This window comes from Euprymna scolopes, chromosome 6 (assembly GCF_053919585.1).
Source record: "Euprymna scolopes isolate OS-2025 chromosome 6, ASM5391958v1, whole genome shotgun sequence".
NCBI lineage: Eukaryota > Metazoa > Mollusca > Cephalopoda > Sepiida > Sepiolidae > Euprymna > Euprymna scolopes.
The window spans coordinates 111,364,918-111,387,957 of NC_136487.1; the positions used below are offsets into that span (position 1 = coordinate 111,364,918).

The window sequence follows — 23,040 nt, forward strand, 5'->3', positions numbered from 1 at the left end:
TTGAGGAAAACTTCCCTTCCTGTAACAGCTTTTCCATACTAGTAGATTGACCCTTGCCACCACCTTCTGATACTTATGCTCTATCTCTTGTTTGTGGTTAAGAGTCAGATGATTTTTGGATGTGTATTATGGTTTATGTTGTCTGGAGTAGGTTTGTTTTATGTAAATATTAGGGTTTGATGTGACTACCTGATTGATCGGATTGGGCCTCTCCGACTATCCGTCTAGCCCAGTTAAGGGCCAAAGTGGTGTGTTGAGAAGTGGGGGTGCTAAATCCTGACCTCCAAGTCCTTCAACTGCTAGGATTTCATCCTAAGACATCACGAGTCGCCACCCACGGTCAACAGGTGGCCCCATTTAGGCACTTTTACCTTCTGCAGGGGGCAGTCGGCGTATTCTAATGCTCCACTGACAGGGCCACATTAAAGAAGGGGGAAAAAAAATAGGGGGAGTATAGCGGAAAGTAAATGCTTTTGTTTCTTGGTTTTGCAGGACATGAGTTTTGCAAAGAAAGAAAGAAAAAACAATAACATTTATGTGTGGTGCATAAGTCACTGTTTTCAAACAAATTGATCTAATAACACCAGGGATGTGCTACAACAAACTTTCTATACTTGTACCCTGCAGTAGAAATACTCTTAACCCAACCAACAAAATCACTTGCCTTCACCGTAGAGGTTATTAAATGCCGAAAGATTTTCTACTTAAATAGCTTCTTTCCCCAGACTGCTTACCTTTGGAATTCCCTTCTGGTTCCCCTGACTGTACAAATATACAGAAATTTACATGCTGACCCAGTTTACGGCCAACATAAATATGGCGTCTTTCACAGCAGCACTATTATGCTTCAATGACTTTGTTAAGGGGCAAAGAAAAGTAAAAAAGAAAATTTTTTCAATCTAGTTTATAATGAAGTTATATAATGAAACAAATTGTTTCATGTAATTGGGGAACTGAGGAGGTCATCTTCAGCAGTGTAAGGTTAAGTGAAGCTCACGAATTGTAAAAAACAAAAAAGTAACCAATACATGCCTGCCCTACCTGCCACTGATTTAGACATGGTGTACACAGGAGGTGGCCACACGGTTCAATTCGAATATCCTTGTCATTCTCCGCACATATTTTGCACAATTGGAAGGTTGAGCCCATCTCACAGTAGAGCTCATACTGTTCCTGGGTGACCTTTATATGATCCTCTTGACAATCTTGCACCAAGAAACTCAAATCTGGATTGATACTTCGACCATCTGGATACAGGAAGCTGATTGAAAGAAAAAGAAAAAAAAACATGTAAAATAAAGTGTTTTTTATATGAAGAAATAATTTATATTTTCTTAGGTTGATGCAAAAATATTCTTTTTATATATATATATATATATATATACTAGATTACCTGTGACCCGTTGGGTCAGTATGTTATATTAGCTATGGAATTCGTGTATGAGCACGCTTGTGACATAAAGAAAATAGTTTTTTTGACATAACAGAAACATTTCTATGAAAGTATATTAAAATGAAAAATCACGGACGGATCACTCAAACATGAAAAAAAAAATCCTCCCTATTTGTGTAAAGTTACCTATTTTCCAAATAATCGCTCAAAAATCGAAAATTAAACATGATTTTCCTACAAATCGAACGCTGACGAAAGTCATTTAGCAGCAAAAACGCACATAAATCCACCGATGAGAAATATAAGAATGAAAAACCCATATTGGAATCTTCAACCAAGTTATAGAAACTTAAAATCTACAAAAATATAATTAATAAAACCTGAAGCAAAAAAATAAAACCTAAATAAATAAAATAAAATAAAACTAATATTGAAACAGATTAGTAAATGTGTCAACAAATTCACCATTTTCACACAACTATTTTGTATCTAGAAATGTAAACAAAAAATAAAGGAAGGAAGGAAAAGGGACGGATAAAGAGTAGTAGTAGTAGTCTCGGCTTTACTACAATTGTTATGTTTGTCAACGGGTTAAAGTTGTTTAGTTGTAAGAAAATAGCGACAGCATAGTTGTAATAAAGAATAGTTGCAAAACACCTCCACTCTTTCCATGTTAAATAATAATTTCAAAATAACGTTAATATTTCAGTAAACAGGTCAGAGTCTGCAAAAAATGTACTTGTGTTTTTTCAGTTCTTCATCTCCTCACTTCCACCTTCTCTCCTTCATATAAAACATAACACTGAAGGAATGTACTAGCATATTAATATATTATCCATAATATAAATCTCATCTGTCTGTTTAAATGTATGTATGTTTGTATGTCTGCCTAAAACTTTCGACAGAGGTGACGGATTTTCACAAGATCAGTATCATTTTGAAGCTCGACCCTTCAGACAACAAATATCGAAAAATTCGCCAAAAACATTAATTCCTTCATCCTCAACTGGGCACTTTTCTACAGGAAGAGGTCGTTTTTCGCCAATACTTTATAAAGACATTTCCTCTTATCGATCATCTAGCCTTATGTCACTTTCAGTTTAGCGATGGGCACAATAGCAAAGATGTCACTTTTTTTCATGTTCTTTTCCTCCTTTGCGGTACGGGTTTGAGCCTGCCTGCCTACTACCACTTGTTTTTTTTTTGCTGCTCAACACACACTTTCAAACACGCAGGCAACGCCAGGCACCCAGGCTTGTAATATTTTTAAAAAAAGTATTAAGATGAACTGGTATCCAAATGCTGGCAAATACATATTCAAATTGTAAAATATATATTGATGCAGCATAAGCATTCCACATAAACTGAATAATATAAACGTGCCAAAAAACATTTACAGAAAAAACAAAAAAATTCTTGTTAGAATATTTATTTATCATATTTTTGCTAGCAAAGTTTACTTTAAACCTAAATAATTGAATAAGAAATGACTATGCATTCATAAAACTTTAAAAAATCCGATAAAGTTTATAACTTTAATAGAAAAATTTAACATTCTAAATAGTAAATCACTCACAAAATAGGATTACTTTTTTTACCAGACAAAAAAATAAAGATTTTGTAAAGAAAATGTAGAAAAAAATAAAAAACACTGATCAAGGAAAGTATTTAGAAAAAACATTTTTTTTTCAATACTTTCTCAGATAAAGTTCGATTTTGAATGAAACAAATTGAACTCCCCTTTAAAAATGCTAAAGTTCACAAACAACTAAAAATAATTAGTGTCACAATTTAATAGATTTATTGAATTAAATTTAATACTTGCATAAAAGAAAAAAAAAAGCGATTGATAACTATAATTAAAAGTTAGGTGAACATATCTGAAAAAGTAGTAATCAAATGCTAATAATCCAAAACACATCATATAAGTTTTTATTTTTTACAAATGACAGGTTCAGTTTTCAATGCAATTTCAATATAAAACACTGATCTCTCCATAGAGAATGAGTTGATATTAACTCTTGAGAACTTAGTATAGAAAAGTTGGGGTGGGTGAGTATGTACGTGTTTGTCAAACAATGATTTTATGCCTTAGAATAAAAAACTGCAATTAACTACAAGCAAATAAAATAAAAATGAACTGCTATTCGAATTAAATCAAACTATAAAGAAATTGAAACTTACAATTGATCTTCAGATAGAAAAATATCAATGTAGTGAGTGTTGGTTACAAACATAATTTGCATTATAATAGGATTTTTATGAAATAATCGATTAGGGCATTTTTTTAGTTAAAGAATTCGACAGACAGATATATAATCTATAAGATATTCATTAGGGTATTCAGTTTGAAACCATAACTGATCACAACATAGTTCACATGGCTGAGCACACAAACTTTAGATCAATTATATAAAAGATGGCTGTTGATCCTTTTATTATTTTTTCTGATATTTTTTAATGATCAATATACACATTTTAAAGGTAATTATACATACAGGCATATATTTATGCACATACCTAACTTTATATAAATAGATATGTGTATGTGTGTGGGGGTGTACAGGATTCACTCCTAAACAAATTAACCAATCATTATGAATTTTAGAACAAAGAATTGTTATTTCTTAAGCACTATGATTGAATGTTGGCATCAAAATTCTTGATTAGTTTAGCAATACCCCAAACAGATACATAGATATTGGTCAAAGTTTTTACCGTCATAGAGATGAAATACAAAAAGTAGGCAACCTTAATCTCATAAGGTAGAATTTTATGAAAAGTTCTTTGTAAAAAATTTGGCTTTATGAGATGCTGAAGAAATCACTTCTGACTTCTTGATAAGAATAGGTTTGTTTAGGACTATTCATTATGTCAAAACTTTTGGGAACCAAACCTCAGATTTTTCTGAAATTTTGATAGGTATTAAATATACAGCACAATCACGTTGACACATCGGTTCTTGCCAGATTACCAAAGTTAAGCAACGTTGAATCTGGCCAGTACCAGATGGGTGACCATTTGGGAAGGCGAGGCGCTGTATATACCGCAAGGTTGAGAAACTGGCGTGGCCTATCCATTTATCAAGGGTAGATGGGACTCTCTTAAGCCGTGGTAGGCACCCCATCTAGTGATAGCGTCATGATAAAAAAACCCTTGATAGCCCTGGTGAAGCATCAAGTATTCAGCTACTGACAAGATTTGAATTACACTACAAACTTATGTAGCGAGTTTAATCTCGGCTACAGTCATGCTGGATTGATGGATTAAATATCGATAAAGATTCCATGGATTTTAATTTCTTAAGATCATTTAAAGTTTAAGCCTTAAATTTTAGACATTTTCTAGAATAAAAATCATGTAAAGGATTTTGATTAAAATAAGAAAAAGAATTATAGACATAAAGTTTAGTATTATATTTTGATTTAAGGGTACATAAAAGTGGTGAAAACTTTTGTTTGCCAATTCATTTTACACAAACATTATAAACTGATTGCTGAAAAATGAAATACATTTATTATGGCTGCAATTTAATGCAAATTCGAAATCTTCACATGTTAAAGAAAAAAATGTCTCAAGATTCGTTATTTTCAAAAATAACTATTGATAAATGTGGCCAAATTGTCCAGTTGGTAAGAAGAGTGGATTTATTAGTAATAAGAGGAAAAATTTTTTAATCTTTATATACAAGAAACATACATATAAAATAAAATGCAATTTCTTTCTAAAAGAAAGAAAGAAAAAACCCTCCATATAGTAGAATTATCTCCCACTAATTGTTTGAAATGAGTTCTGTTCATGAAAAACAAAAGCAGAAGTATGAGAAAAAACACTTGACCCCCCCCCCCGTCCCTTGCACAATCAACAAGATTTTGAGAAAGTAATAGTTGAAACAGAATTCTGTCATCAAATCTGAAGCTGAAATCTATTGTCCTCATTTTTATTTTTTTTATTTTGAATTAATAATTTAAAAAAAAAAAAAAAAAAAAAAAAAAAGACGTCAAATTTAGTATAGGTTTAATATGTAAAATACACATTAAAAAAATTAAAATAAGCCTTTCTGTCCATTCCACTTTTTCTTGGAAACTACTGGGGTGATCTGGCTGAAATTTTGTATAAACCTTTATTATGTTATGGTACAGCAAACTAAGTATTATGGTATCCGTTTGAGGCATACTTAGAGATTAATAGAGATTAGTCACCACAATATCATTTACTCTAGAAATTTGGCATAAAGCACTCTTCCAGCTTTTAACGATATGTGCACAGTGATATTAAATCTTTTCTTTACAAGAGAAATGTCTATTTTATTCTTGCCATAAAGGAATAAAGAAATGTTCAATTTTTTCTCCATTTTTATTTTTAATATTACAAAAAGAGGGAATCGTTTTTGCTCTCTAGTGTATACACTAAAAATTATTACTAACAAAGTCAATCTATTTCATGTTTGCGATTTGTCTCGCTATGTCCAAGAGCGTGATGGAAAACAAAAACACTATATCAAGATTAAACAACCTCTTCTGATTAAATTTTATAGAGAATAGCATTAATTTTGTATTATTGGATTTTATATTATAAGATTGGAATTAGCACTATATCAACATAAACAGCAAAAATCTGGTTTTATTATATTTTTAATGTCTAATTGAAAAATGTAATAAAAATGGTAATATAAGATTCTGGATTAAAAGCAGAGGTGCACAGGGTTTCTTTTTTGTTATTTTACAGAAATGTTTTCTCTCTTTTTACACAATTTTCTTGATCAATTATTATAAGATGCCAATAAGCAAACATTTTTGCCATATGTAGCAATAGCACATATGTAACAATGGTCTATTGGAGAGGTGTAAATTAGGACAAATGATCGTATTTAGGATAAATTGGGCCAAAAGCTAATGCTAGAGGACAGCAAAATTTAGTAGACCCAGGCAAACAAAATGGATTAACGCTTGACCAACTATTATCAAAAAATACAGTACAAAATATTTTGTCATCCTATATTATAATTACACAAATTCAAACCATTATGAGTGGAATGTTCATAAATAACTGGATATTTTATTTTGCTCCTGAAAAAAGATAAAAATTTATATCCTGGACTTCAAAACAAAACTTTCATCCGAGGACCTACACCTTCACTTATTTTAAGGAAAGTTCATGTTTTCCTCTTTAACCCTTTATCAAGGTGATTGTATTTTCTCTGGCTACAGCTTTAAAAACATCAGAAGCAGGTATGAAGTATGTCTTACACAAATTTTCTCAAATAGCAGAAGTTCGAACAACTTTTCTTAATCATAAAATGGAAGCAATTGTATAAATATCTAATTATGAAATAAAAATACTTATCCATTATATATTTATTTTTTAATAGTTAACTTGCCTGATGTTGTTTAGAAGTATTTATAATTTAATTTCTGTTGTGTCTTGAAGATAATTAATTTTAGATCTTTCCAGCAATTAAGAAAACTGAAAATTAAATTGTATAATTACATTTAAATTTAATATTTTTAATAATATTGCATTTTTTTTTTTTTTTACGGTTTACCAAGTATCAAAGTCCCAATTGCCGCAAACTACATAGAACAATAAAATGAAATTTTAAAAAATTGCTTTAATTTGAAATGAATAACTTCACATTTTAGACAGAAGAGAAAAAAATATCGTCTTGCCAAGGATCAAACTCACAACCTGTCACTAAATGCAGCAAGCAAAACCAAGTAGCCACTCTGGTAAATTGCAAGATTTGAAATAATTTTAAAATATCAACCCTTGTTAATATTTTTTTTTTTTTGCTCCATCAAGTGGAAAAGTAGGTCATAGGTGATATATGTCTATAGAATAAGCGCCAATTATCCAAATTGGATTATGTATATTTTCCAAAACTCTTTCTTTTTCTCTATATGGCTGTCTAATATTAGACATTTTTATAAAGTAAAAAAATTAAACAAGTCTAAATGAATTTATTTTTTAATCTTCAAAATAAATATGGTTTTAAATACTCATCACAATGTAAGATGTCGTTTGCTATTCTATTCACTTGACAATAAAAAGGTGTAGTCTTTTATAAATTGTAAGATACAAATATGAAGAAATATATTAGATGAAATTATATAAATACAACCGAGAAGACAATGTTTTATTATTGCAATTTTAAGTGAAAAAAAAAAAAAAATTTTGGAACTGATGTACAGAAGAGAAAGGGTTGAGAAACCTAGCATTGATGGGTACTTCGGCTAGTAATGTAATAAATAAAATCAAAACCTTTTTCAAAGACCTACTTGTTTGTTATGAAAATGCACTAAGATTTTAATAGTCTATTGGAGTGGCTACACCACAGATTGAACTATTAAAAAAAATTTTTTTTTTAAATAAATAAAACACTTTTTTCATGGGGGTGTGATTGTAAGAAAGAAACCATATACTTATGTATATAGGGTACACACATACTAAAACTTAGATAAATATGTATACTCATGTATAAATAATTAAATCTTTCAAGCATGCCTACGGTTCCAAAATAATTTTATTGAAAAGTACAAGTGATCATATGTATTTTTAATTGAAAGAACAGAACTATTATGTATTCATATTTCACGAGCAGAAAAGATTAGGATTGGTTAGAAGCTCAAAATATCAAGATTACTCTATATCTGGAAAAGTCATTAGTTGTTTTTTTTTTCTTTTTCAAGAAAACAAACATTTCCATGTATATGAAAGTTTACAGAAGGAAAAGAAAATATAACATTTTAATCTTCTCTTTGCATGAAACTTAATGTTGGTATGTTTGCATGTTCCTTATAGAAATAAAAGTTAGAGAATCTACATAAAATCAAAAAGTGCATTCTTATATAAAATTTACTGGGGAAGACCATGGTTATGTATCCAAATTTCTAAGTGGGTTATGAAAAAATAATCCCCTTAAAACTTCAAATATATCCTATTTTTATGAAATTTAAATTGTATATATAAATTTTTTGAGGGAGACAATGGAAGTGGTCCTAAATCTGTACATCACCCTCTATGTGTTTAACATCTATATGTTCCTACTTTTAAGTGACTCATGAAAAAAGAACTCCTTTAAAACTTCAAATACATATATCTAATGTTAATGAAATTCAAACCATATGTATAAGACACTAATTCAGATAGCTTTCCATCATCTTAGCCTTTTCCAATTATATAAGGGATCAAAATGGGAAAGGAAGGGAGGGCAGTAAAACTAGAGAAAGTAATACAAGGGGTGTGCAATAAGTAATGCTCCTGACCCACTTCCAGTTGTCTGATCTAGCTGAAATTTTGCATGTGCAATGATTTGTCTTGATTGGTTATGTGGCAAATTACACTAATTGTGGTTTCTGTTTTACAAGTGTTTGAACTGAGTCAGGAGTGAAATGGAGCCTGTTAAATGTCGAGCAGTGATCCAGGTTTTGTATTTGAAAGGACACACACCACAGGAGACTTTTGATGAAATGAAACTTATGGTGATAATGCCCAATCATATGACCTTGTAAAATGCTGGCATCGTGAATTCAAACATGGCCGGAAGTCTGTGGAAACAGCTCCCAGATCTGCCCCCCCCTTCTGCCATTGATGAGGCATCTGTCCGTCAAGTTGAGGCTGCCATGTTGGAAGACCAGCGCATTACTATTTGCCAAATAGCCCAAGATGTCAAGATTAGTACAGATTCTGTGGAAACTATCATTCATGACCATTTGCATATGCATAAGGTGTCTGCCAGATGGAGTCCAGAAGCGAGAACGCGTAGAGTGCTTGAAGATGAATTTGGAGATGTGCCAAGAAGATGAGTCAAAGATTTTCAAAAGACTGATTACACAAGATGAAACCTGGATCCATCACTATGATCCAGAGACCATAGCCCAGTTAATGCAGTGGAAGCACTTGAACTCACCACCTCCAAAGAAGGCAAGGGTGCAGCCCTCTGCAGGTAAGGTCATGCTCACAGTCTTCTGGAACCAGGACGGAGTAGTGATGACAGATTTCCTGGCAAAGGGTACCGCAATTACAGGAGCCTATTATGCTTCACTTTTGAGGAAATTAAGGGAAGCTAACAAAATCAAGAGGCGGGGCAAGATCAGCAAAGGTATCCTCCTCCTGCAGGACAACGCTCCGGTCCACAACTCGCATATGGCCAGATCAGAAACACGGGCGTGTGGTTATGAAATCCTTCTCCATCCCTCCTACTCTCTGGACCTTGCACCCTCTGACTTTCACCTCTTCCCAGCCATGAAATTGTTTTTGAAAGGAAATCATTTCCCAGATGATGTAGCCTTGATTTCTGAAGTCAAGTCATGGTTGGAGGACCAACCTGGAGTGTTCTACAAAAACGGTTTCCAGCGCTGCATCAAACGATGGGGGAAATGCATAACTCTGGGTGGTTCCTATGTAGAGAAAGACGAATAACTGTGCCAAGTTTCGTTGCTCTACTGCTATGGGAAGTGGGTCAGGGGCATTACTTATTGCATGCCCTTCGTATGGTAATGATCCTCAATCAATCCTAAGGAACATGTGGAGTCTTTCTGCTAGTATATATATATAGTCAACATTCCAAAATCAGAAGATGTATTTAATTCTCATTCATAGTATTTTATTCATTTTTTATGAAGTAGGTCTTACACGTGTTTTGTCAAATAGCAGAAGTTCAAACAACTTCAAACACAAAAGTATATTCCTCAGAAAATAGTACATTAAGTTGTTCCCCCCCTTGAAATAGAATGGTGTGTGTGTATATATATATATATATATATATATATATATATATATATATATATATATATTTAAAAAAAATTTTTTTTTTTTTTTTTTTTTATTCAATCTTCACCCCAAACAAAGCAAGTGCCACTTTGAAGTAGGGGGGCTACTATCGGGGACAATTTGCGGGGGCATTATGAAGGGAGATGAGTAGAAAGATGTTTGTTCACATTACACTTGAACTTCTGCATATCAGTACAATTGGGAAAGCAGTATCCCGGAAGGAAGTTCCAAAAACTTACAGTTCTGGGGAAGAAACTATTGGAGTAAAAGGCTTTCTTACACCTAGAGATCTCTACTGTAAAGGGGTGGGACTTAGTTGCTTGTCGGGTTTGTCGGGGGGGGGGTAGCCATATCGAGGAGGTACAAGTGCTTGCAGTTCGTCAGAGCAGCCACCATTAAAGTATTTGTAGAACAGGCAGAGGGATGCAACATTTCATCGATGGGACAGAGACTGAAGTTTAGATGACTGTTCAGGACCTATCAGGTTGGCTACTCTTTTGAATCCTGTCCAGGAGTGAGAGACAAGCAGCAGATGCACCAGCCCAAATGTGATAGCAATACTCCATACATGGGCGAATGGTAGCCTTATAGAAGTACTGTCAGGCAGTTTATTCTTAGCCATTGCTATTGGTGGTAGAAAAGGTTTCTTGTAGTTATTGAAGGAAACAAGCTAAGTCTTGGTAGCATTGAATGTGACCATCCATTTTTGTCCCCATTCCACTACAGATTGGAGGTCATCCTCTAGTGATTTTGCCATTTCCTTAGACATGTGTTCATTTGTTTCCCCCTCATGCCTGTTATAGATGGTGGTGTCATCAGCAAATATACCCATCTCCGAAACAATTTTATCAGAGAAGTCATTTATGAATACCAGGAACAATAAAGGTCCAAAAGGTCTGGGGTACTCCTGCATTTATATCATATTGTTTAGATGTGCAACCATCGAGGACAATTTGGATTTTTCTCTTAAGGATTTAATTACATTGTGTATCCTTCCAGTGATACCATGTGAACTAATTTTCCTTAGAAGACCATTGTGCCATACTGTCAAAAGCCTTAGATATATCAAAGGCTATTGCTCTATCCTCCCCTGTTTTGTCCAGTGAACGGTATATACTTTCAGAGACTACAGTTAAGATATCTGTTGTAGAACGGGCTTGCCTGAATCCATATTGTTTGTCGGTCTGGAATTTAACAGCTGTTAGGTGTTGGACTAGGGCTTGATTAACTAAGGACTCAAACATTTTGGCGAAAAGTGGGAGGAGGCTAATAGGGCGATAATTTAGTGGGTCAGTTCTTTCACCAGAGTTCTTGAAAACTGGTACCACAGAAGCGGTTTTCCAGCAGTCAGGAAAGCAAGATTCGCTAAGGCATTTATTATAAAGTTTGGAGAGAACTGGAGCAATCTCAGCAGAGCATTTTTTTATTAGCACAGCCGGGATGAGATCTGGTCCGCATGCTTTTGAGGTCTCTCGGTTTTTTATGATAACATGCACCTGAGAAGGGATGATTTTCAAATCGTCTAGTGAGGTTTTTTATGATACCATGCACCTGAGAATACACACACACACACACACACACACACACACAGATACCTAGCATCATCCAGGATCTTAATTTCCAGAAATATAGATGATAGAATAAAGATAAAGCTAAACAATCTGCTGAAAAGATGCAAATATTTACATGCAATAAAAAGATGATGCAAATATTTACATGCAATAAAAAGACGATGCAAATATTTACATGCAATAAAAAGATGATGCAAATATTTACATGCAATAAAAAGACGATGCAAATATTTACATGCAATAAAAAGATGATGCAAATATTTACATGCAATAAAAAGACGATGCAAATATTTACATGCAATAAAAAGACGATGCAAATATTTACCTGCAATAAAAAGACGATGCAAATATTTACATGCAATAAAAAGATGATGCAAATATTTACATGCAATAAAAAGACGATGCAAATATTTACATGCAATAAAAAGACGATGCAAATATTTACATGCAATAAAAAGATGATGCAAATATTTACATGCAATAAAAAGATGATGCAAATATTTACATGCAATAAAAAGATGCAAATATTTACATGCAATAAAAAGACGATGCAAATATTTACATGCAATAAAAAGACGATGCAAATATTTACATGCAATAAAAAGACGATGCAAATATTTACATGCAATAAAAAGATGATGCAAATATTTACATGCAATAAAAAGACGATGCAAATATTTACATGCAATAAAAAGATGATGCAAATATTTACATGCAATAAAAAGACGATGCAAATATTTACATGCAATAAAAAGACGATGCAAATATTTATATGCAATAACTAATAACAAAATATTAAAATACTTGACTTATTTATAAAGAAATGGAAATGCATCGGTTCTAGCACCTTATACGTTTAAATAACAAATGTATTAACAGTAAATAATAAACGTCTAACAAAAGAGAAAAAAGTAGATGCTCAAGCCAAAACAGTTCTAATATATGTTAGTTCTCATTACAACCTTTTCTCTTTCCTGGAACCTCTTTCCAACAGAAGTGACATTGCGAGCTTGTCTCTGCTTTATTGTTAATTTCATGGCAAGTGCTCATCTTAGCTCCAATCTATGGTCTCTCCTGCCCTGACTTTCATGAAAAACACCAGTCTATCTGAAACCACTATCAATAATTTATCCCACTCTTTATCTGTGCCTAAACCTAAACGTAGATTCCATGAACAAAGTTTCTTTCTTAGAACTGCACGCTTGTGGAACTGTTTCATTTTCCTGCTTTCCAACTGACTACAATATGGTTGTCTTCAAGTCCAATGTGAACAAATTCTTGATGAGCCATTCCCTTAAGTGATCCAATTTACTAAATTTCCACTACTAGCGATAACTATGACATGTTCCCCCTGACCACTGTACACTCATTAACCCTTATCCTCGAGTGACCTTGGGGCCTTGATAAGTAGTAACCCATTTGTAAAAAAACAAAAACAAAACAAAAAACTTATTTATACTATATAGATTAGTTGCATGATATAATTATTTACATACCATAAATATGTTTGACAAATATAGGTTTACTAACATAATTCGAGAACAGCATGTACATCATTTGCAATTTTCACCTTCATATTTGTCATACTATTAGAATATTGAGGGTGCACAGTTTACATTCCATTCTCCAAGCCTTGTGATATTCTTTAATTGCTTTGCTGCCTTTAAGCTCAAAACCTCAAAATAACTTGCATATTTTAATATGCACTAATTGTCTCAACCATGTTTCCATAAAGGGTTAGATCTAAAATTTCATAATTCCAGAATTTGACAGAAAGCCAGAAGCAGACTAGAGTGCAATATTGTTGCATCCTTGTGCTAGCAATAATGAAGATGAAGAAACCAGTCTGAAAATTGTAAACAATGAAAAGGCCTCATTCTCAATATATGTTTGTTATTGAGTACTATTATATAAACAAAATAAGGATTAACTCGATTAACTTTCATGAACAAAACCTCACTAGAATATGAATAAATGCAAAAGTTTCTATCTATTTTAACATCAAAACTCGTTAGGTCTATATCATTTTAATGATACACATAACAGTTTGAAATACTGTATATATAGTAATCTGCAAACTTCCTTAAATTTCAATATTGCTAATTTGCATTTTTTTTTTGTAAGTTTTTAATAAATTATTCTGTAATTTAAATTTTTGATTTGGGTTGTCAAATTTTATTCTTTATATGCAATTGTCTATTAATAATACTATTACAATTATTGATAAAATCAATAAAAGATTTATAAAAAAAAATTTAATGGGATAACATTTTAAAAGCTTTTTTAGAACTTCATTTTCAAGGGGCATGATTTACATGTCAAAAGGCCAAGAAACCATGAAAAATGTTTCTGTTACATTTTAAATTAATTAAATGCATAATTATTGCTAATCTATATAGAAAAAAAAACACGAGAAAAACTTGACTTAATCAGAATATTTCTAATGTAATGTAATATTTGTTTTGTTGTGATAAAACAGTCCTAATAATTATCTCCTTCATTCTTAAGGATGTATGGCGGAAATCCTAAATATTACATCCTTCTTTATTGTATTGTTTAATTGTGGAGGAGTAGTAGTATCCATTCGGTTGTGATAAAACCATCCTCCCAGGAATACCTTCTTTTGGGGGATGAGTAGTGTTCATTCATTAGGATACCATCATCTAAGTTAGGATGTTAGTATCATTTATGTTTATCATAATACCATAACGTGCTTTTATTTAAGAGATGTAAAAGTGCAAAGTAAAATTATAAATATACATAGACTGAAATATAAACATTTTCCATTTTTACGTTTCTGAATTTTTGAGATAAGGATTGGCTATTTGCATTATTATTCATCGGACTACTGTTCTCATCTTGAGTGTAATTTTCACAACGTTTCGGTTGATATAACCTCCGGCCTTCTTCAGGTGTATCTTGTTGAACTCTGGAATGTTTCTGTCGAACGCAGGAATTTATACAGAATTTGGAGCGGAACACTTACTTCACGGAGCTAGTGTGCTCTTGTTCCGTCAGCCATGTCCTAAGTAATTCACAAATGTATATTTTGGTCGCTCACACTGAGGATTGAACTTTCAACCTTCAAGAGAAGGTCACTTTTACAATTGATTTTTCCCAGTACTCTAACCACTGCGCCACGGGTCCTTGCGGACAATTCTAGTACAAATTTTAGGAGCCTTAAACCTACTTTTTATTTCTAGTTGTAAATATCACCATTTATTACTAATTACTATATATATTGATGTATATCTATACTTATTACTTGTATATATTATCTATTGTTTATAATTACTGATTGCCATATTGTATTGAATTCTGTACTAGATCTACTTAGTTGTTTATTCCCCAGCATATGTGCTGCTTCTTTCTGTCATCTTACTCTCCACCGTTCCTCTCTGTCTATAATTTTTACTTCGTCCCATAATGGTAGGTTGTTTCTCTTTCTTTCTAGATGTGGTCAACTATACCTGACTTTTCAGTCTCTCCACATATTACAGCTTTTCAATGTTCTTCTAACCGTACTTTCAACGGACGACACGTTTCACCTCTGTATAGTTTTCCACATTTACATGGGATTTCATATACACAGTTCTTAGTCATGATTTTTTCTGTAGGGGGCTCGACTCTCACAAGCTGTTTCCGGAGAGTTGAATCACTCCTGAATACTGTCCCGATGTCATATGGATTACATATTTGTTGAAGTTTTTCAGACAAGCCCTTCATATATGGTATACAAACTGTGGTGAGTTTCTGAATGATGTCCTTTTGTGTTTGGTCCATTTCATTTTAAACAGAAAAATCAATAAAATTGATTTTTCTGTTGTTTTTTTAAAACTTTTCTTTCACTTCTTAATAAACCCGTTATCAACATTTCTTGATGGCCCCAATAAATAGTCTTCTATTATATAAAAGGCAAATGTGTGTGTGTGTGTTTGCATGTCTGCTAAAAACTTTTGTTATCAACATTGTACAGGTACAAACATGGCATTGTTAGAAAAAGCCATCTCTTGGACAAAAATATCGAAAAACTGAAAATAAAATTGATTATTTCATGTAGAAATGTTTTGTTTGGAGGGGTTCAGATAAAAACCTTGCTTTCAACACAATTTGCAAACCGCACATACGCTAACAGTCACTAAATTCTCCCATTTTAAAAAGCTAAATTTGCGACGTCGTTATAACATCTGTGTAACTAACTTAAGCTTTGGAATTTTTTTTAATGACCAGGCAATGCTCACCCCAACCTTGTTATTATCATTTCGGTATTTCACAGACAACGTAACTTGCCATTTTAAAAATATTTTATTTAAATGAATAAATGCAAAAGTGTTTTTTTTCACTAACTATATCGTAACTATATCACATTAAAACAGTTTACGCTTACTGAATTCTGTTTAGGATATTTTCATTCACCATGATACACTACTCCCAGGCACTACTCTCTTTTTTGGAGGGGGGGGGGCAGTATAGTATACATTTGTTTCTGATGATACAATCCTCCCAGGGATTACCATTTCCTTTGTGTATGTGGGAGAGGGATAGTGTACTATCTATTCTGTTGTAATTTCATGCTCCCAGGCATTAACTCCAACTTTTTTTTTGTGTGTGAGTGTATGTGGGGGTTCCGTTAGTCATATCATCCTCTCAATCATTATTTCCTAAACTGATCAGTGTATGCAGGTCATTCATCATGACATCCTTTCAACTAAAAAAAATATTCAACTGGAGAGAGCATATATTTTTGCTAGTATATGGATAAAATACTTCTTTTTTTCATTTATCCCACCTATATGACCATCAAAACAGCTCACTTATTTAAATATACATATATTACAACATCGTTTTTTGAAATATTGACTATATAGTAGATAAAAAAATATCCAAACTGCTATTTGTATATCTAATTTTAATAACCATATTTAAATAATTTATAATAAATTAATGTTTAAATTAAATTCATTTATAATTTTAGTTTTATATTAATATTGACAAAATTATAAAAAGTAAAATTGTATAAATTACCAAAACTCATTATGTTTATAACATTTCAAGGGAGATAATGAAAATGAAAACAACTAGAGAGGAAGATATAGACAAGAGTTAGTAAGAGTTCATAGGAAGGGTGGTGGTGGTGGTGACTGCTTTCTTTTTCACACTTCCACATCTCTCTCTGCAATAAGAATGTGTTACTGTTAGACATGCCACCATTTATCAATTTTCAAATGAAATCAAAAGTAAAACAAATAGTGGTATTTGTGATTCAATGCATCACAAGTATGCACAGTATATATGATCTATACAGACTGTTTCATTGTATTTTAGCTCTTCAGTGTACCTAAACATGAAAGTGCTTCAGGCTGAGATTGAAACCTATCTTATCCATTGTGACATTAGCACTAGTCAGAAATGGAAATCTTACTGTTTATATTACAACATTGTCTTTTGAAATATTGACTACATAGTAAATAAAAAATACCCAAACTGCTATTTCCAAGTCTAATTTTAATAACCATTTTTTAAAATAATTTATAATAAACTAGCGAGGAGTACCCGGCGTTGCCCGGGTGTTTGTAGGTGTGTGTGAAAAAACCCAAAATGTGAAAAAAAAAACAAAAAAAAACAGGTGCCCGTGAAAAAAAAAAACGAAGCCTTGACAACGTACAGTTGGAAAATAGTAAAGTGTGAAAAAAAAAACAAAAAACAGGTGCGCGTTTTTGATTGACGTGACAGCGATAGCTATTCAGCAGTTAGCATTTTGTGCGGGACAGTTTTTAATGAGGTCAATAAATCGGTTTGTTTTAAAAACTCGCTCCCTCATCTCGAAATGAAAGCTACCGTCTGATATGACAAAGTCGACATTGACCAAACGTTACTTAGCTCTCTAGAGACCACTGGCTCTGGGCCTGTGATTAGAGTCGAGTTTCGCTTTTTGTTTATACCGAAAACCGAATGTAACGTGTGCCGATGCGGGAAATGTGGAATAATTAACGTTTTAAAGTCAATAAAATTAAATAGACAGGCGAGCTCTGTGGTTAACTGTGAGATATTACAATTTATAGATGATATAAAAAGTTTTAAGAAGTTGTGAAGCGAGCGAGCGCTTCTCTGAAAGAAGCCTTTTGTGGACATCGAGGAAAAGCGTACATACATACATATTCGCTTTTATATTTATAGATTAAGGTTTAATTTATTATAAATTAATGTTAAAGAAGGTTCTATTTGTTTATACAAAGAGCTTTACATTATTGCTAATGGCAGCTGGTGATTTTAACACACACTCTTTTCAGCAGTGTACACATTTTCTTTTCTTTCTTTTTTTAACAGATATATGCAAGAGCGACAATAAAAAGGCCAAAGTAATTGTCACAAAATAATTTACCATTTATGGAAAACATTTTTTTAAAATAAAATCTCTATGGCATATTTAAATGAATAATTATGGATTTAAAATTAAGCATAACCATGGTAATAAAAAAAAAATCATGTTTATAAGCATTACATAGATGGAAAAATACTCAGAATTTTCAACAAGTTATAAACATCTTAGAAATGACTTAAGTTTACTAGTTTCATCTTTTTTTTTTTTTTTTTGGATTGCATGTGCACTCAGTTGTATCATGTAATTTGACAACATTAGAAAATCTCACATGCTAGGAAAATAGGTTTCGCATGTTAACGTATTCAAATGAACATGGCCCAATGAAAAAAAAAAAAAAAAAAAAAAAAAAAAAAATCGCTTTTATGTTTTATTAACAGAAAAAAATCCATACCTTCTGACAACATATGATTAACAAAATAGAAAAAAAAAAAATCTGACTAATTGCTTGACCTAGTTTCAGATTTTTTTTTCTTTTTTAAACTTCTACTAATAAGAATGAAAGAAAATAAAAGTATTTTCAACCCCCAGGGAATGATTACAGTATTTATTTATTTTTTTATAACCAGGTCAAGGTTGTAGCAATAAATGCAATGATGTCATGTTTGTAAAAATATCTTGTATAATTTCTGATTACAAACAGAAAATACAACTTTCTGTCACATAATAGACTACTTACTGGTAAAATTGATCAAACAATTCTCTTATTTTTTCCCTTAGTCCTCACATTTCACGAGTTATGTTTCTGATAGAAAACAGCAATTCTTGCCCCTCCAAGTTCAAATCTATCCTTAACATTTATCATTAGCTAGTTTTTGAGCTTAAAATTTTTTTTTTTTTGTTTTTTGAAAAAAGCTCAAGTGGTTTCATGCCTTAGTCTGGAGCAACTTCCATGAAAAACAAACAAAAAGAAAATCACAATGCTCAGACTAAAAAAGACTATTGAACAATGAGATTTGTTGAACAATTCATATCAAAATCTTTTTTATAACTAAATAGCATTAGCTTTTAAAAATACAACCACCATTTTATTTTGATATTGGTGAGGAAATTTTCACTATATATCACATTTTCGTAAACTAAACATTTATATCTTATATTTTGCTGATTTGGAAGAAATTTAATTAGACTATACATTATTCTTTGAAAAACTCCAAACTGCTTAATAATAATTTAAAAAAATTTAAAAAAAAGGCCTAATTTGCAAAATTTGACCTTAGAAAGGTCAATCTAGCAACTCTGGAGAAGAATAAAAATTTCGATTATCATTATAATAATATCATTGTTGTAAAGGTGTGAGAAAGGAACTTGTAATTTTAATGTGCAGCAGTTTTTCATCGAAGAAAGTCAACAAAAAATTACATAAAAAAAAGGAACATTCCAAAGAAACAGGGAAAACATATTTGCCAAGAGGTGCTGGACTGAAGAATAAATTACAGATTGTCTCTTGCAATGTGCTTTTATTACTTGTATTGAACTATGTAGCACAATATTACTTTCTGGGTATTTACTAGTACTTATCACTTTATCACATTTGGGTCAATTCTATATTTAAAATACAATGGACACTATTTTCATATTTGCTATGTGCTATTTGTTACCCCCCCCCCCAAAAAAAAAAGTTTAAATGCACCCTATATATTTCTTTTCATGTAAAATTTATAAATCCTACAAAAAATATTAATATTGGATTCCTGTTAGAAACATGCTCCATACCGAAAAAAAACAAACAAAATAAGATTTTAGCAAGAATCTTTGGTTTAAGGGAAAAAACAATGTTTTCAGTATTTTAATTTTTTTTACATTTGCAATAATTAAAGTACATCTTGAAATTAATAAGTAAACTTGGCGATATGTGCTTGCATTCATTTTTCATAGATTTTAGTTAAAGTTTATTTGCAATAAATTTATCATATTTTAAAAAAAAAACATTTTTCCATTTTTTATGGAACATATCTATTGTAAATGTAAACTGTTTTACATAGAAAGAGCTGTAGGAGTTCACTAAAGTAAATCAAGATACAGGGGAGAGAGATGACATAAATTTAAAAAGAAAGGCTGCGGACCATTTTTTAAACAAATTAAATATTTGTAACTGGATAGTTTTTATTTGTGAATATTATTTTTTTTTTTTAGTATTATTTTAAAATTTAATTATATAAACATTTATAACAGCTACTAGGTTGTAAAGGAACCACTGATGCCCCATTTCAAACATTTTTTTTTTTTACTGTTGACTCTTGAAGAAAAAATGCACAGCATAGATGATTACTTGATCCGAGCGATGAAAGGAACTTATGCTTTTTTTTTTACTTTAAAAATTCAAACCAAGGAAGAATCATTCTGAAATTGCACAAAGTCTTAACTAATAATGTAGTAAAGGATACAGATTACTATAACAAAAAGAGGATGAAAAAGAATCATTACTTTCTGAACAACTAAACAACTAGTGAAAAATAAGTTGATTCTTTCTATTATTAGGTCATGTTAATAAGAAATGAAAAGATATTTCTACTTACAAGCTTTCCCTCTGTCCATCAAGCAATGCTTGACATAAAGACTTGTTCTGTGGAATCGTTTGTAGGATTTGACCCTCAGCAGTTACATAGCCTATTGCCCACTGCCCAAGACGGGTACAACTTAACCGGAATACATAACTGAAAAAGAAAAAATTTTAAAATTTTCAAACAAGGCACAATTGTAGCATCATTGAGTTATGGGATGATTAGCCATGTATGATATTAATACAAATATATTATGCTTTTACTAACATAGTTCAGCTATATTAGTTCTTCACACACACACTTGACAATTTAAATAGTTTTCACACACACAACAATTTAAATGCTTTTCAAATTATGTTCCAAATAAAAGCAACACACAAATGTTTTACAGTTGTTTCAAGACAATGTCTTAGTCATACAATGAAACAAAATTTTTCATGATTCAGTCATATTCACAAAAGAATTTTCATAAGTACCCTGAACATAAAATATACATAAAAGTTAAATTTCCATCAAAACAAAGAATCACAAGAATAGATCCATTGTCAAATATCTTAGTAAGTTATTAAATTAATTTCATATAATAATACATGAGAAAGGATTAATAGACACCCAGGTCCAATAGTCTTTATTTTAAATGCTTTGTTGTTCACTTGGCTTACTTTGAATCTATTTTTAATTAAGGAAGATAAATGAAAATTCTTTTAAATCATATTTTTATTTTAGACTAGTGGGGGTGGGGTGGGTGTCCGACCTTGCCAATTGTAAAATAGGCTTAAATATATTTTAATTTATGCAGATTTCGTATTTATTATTACAAAGCCAATGCTCTATTGTGTGTGTGTGTGTGTGTGTGTGTGTGTGTGTGTGTGTGTGTGTGTGTGTGTATAGTACTGATTTCAAAAGTAAAAAAAAAGAAAAAATGCTTTGGGTAGCATCAGCTGGAATCGCAACCAAAATTTTTAGCACTCCAACTGCTTGAACTAACCTGACAGATAGAGAAGTTATAAAATTAAACCACTTTTAACTATTAGTTTACGCATGCACAAACTAATAGAAATGTCGACAAGTTGAAATTAACATTTTTGCATTTCAACTTGCTGTAAGCCTTTTTCATCCATCCAAAGTTTTTTACTCATTATGAAACATCTTTGGTGTATGATTACTATTTCCTGTTAATTTCAGTGGTTTTAGAGTTTAGCAGTTAAATATTCACACACAACCACACATACATTTGTTTTAATTATATAGAAGACATCATCTTTCCTTACGAGTCATTACTTATAAAATCACTCAAAATACTCAATATAAGTACTAATATACATAGCCATGCACATATATCCAATTGGTCTGGTAAGCAGAAACTTCATAAAGAGAATTGTTCTTTTTACCAATTGGCTAACAAGGTTGAATTTTTATAGATAATTCCTCTCCCTTAGTTTGTAATCTTAAAATTTTTCTTTTATCATAACCCATATTTCATATGAATTTGTATCCAGTAGTGAAACATTATCTGAGGAGATGAGATTTTCATTTAACTTAAATAATTGAAAGAATTTTAAAGTATATTTACAATCCAGATTTGTACTTTTCATTCTAAATAAAGAGAATACTTTAAAGTTCTTTCTTCACCCATGCTTATATCGCCATATATGTAGGGTCGAACTTGGATAATCTGATCATGTTATTTTTTGAGATGCAGGTAAATAATGACTAGTCTACTGAAACATTTTGCCAAATGTGTAAACTTATTCAAACGTATTTTGACTTCAAGTTAGGTAATTGATTTGATTAAATTATAATAAGAAATAGATATCATGTGCTCTTCAATTTTTAATGATTTCTTCACGATACAATGAAAGGATCTGATTAATGTAGTTGACTCTTTCACTTGTATTTGGATGAGTACATATTTCATTTAGCATCGGTTTTATCTGTTGAATGACCTTTAAAAATTGACCTCCAAACTAACCTATTTCTGACTAGATCTTTATTTCTGCTTCTCTAAAATCCACATTCTGTTTTCTCTTAACCAATCATGCTACTTGAAATGTTTTACATCGATTCACCAAAAAACACTCATCTATTTCATCAGTTTAATTCAAATTTACCTTACACATCCATTATATCATTCTCTAAATACAATGCATATTCTCAATCATGACTGTTAGGTTTCACTTTCAGACATCATCACACATGCCTGATAGATTAACCCCCTGCTCAACAATGATAATGCTCCACCGATTTTCAAAATGAAAATTCTAGTATCAATGTTAACTCTAAAACTCTATAGATTATCAATGTGAATATGTTGATCTATAGTCTCATCTCTAATTGTTTTCAAATATTTCCACAAGTCAAAAATGGTTAATCAATAAATTTGTTCACACAAAACACTGCAAGTCAATATTTTGATCTAAA

The 23,040-nt window shown here is 31.5% G+C and overlaps 1 protein-coding gene across 12 annotated transcripts in view; it reads right to left on the minus strand.

Moving 5' to 3' along the window:
* Positions 1 to 23,040, minus strand: part of LOC145277870 (E3 ubiquitin-protein ligase CBL-B-like) — a 231,556-nt gene that overhangs the window by 72,557 nt on the left and 135,959 nt on the right. For 8 of the 12 annotated variants that reach the window (XM_080129834.1, XM_080129829.1, XM_080129831.1 and 5 more), the window contains exons 4-5: positions 20,635 to 20,772; positions 1,033 to 1,261 (exon numbers count right to left, since the gene is read on the minus strand). In XM_080129834.1, coding sequence (XP_079985960.1) covers positions 1,033 to 1,261; positions 20,635 to 20,772 — 367 coding nt within the window. The remainder of the gene's footprint in view (positions 1 to 1,032; positions 1,262 to 20,634; positions 20,773 to 23,040) is intronic. The other 4 variants (XM_080129838.1, XM_080129830.1, XM_080129828.1 and 1 more) reach the window with 1 other exon arrangement.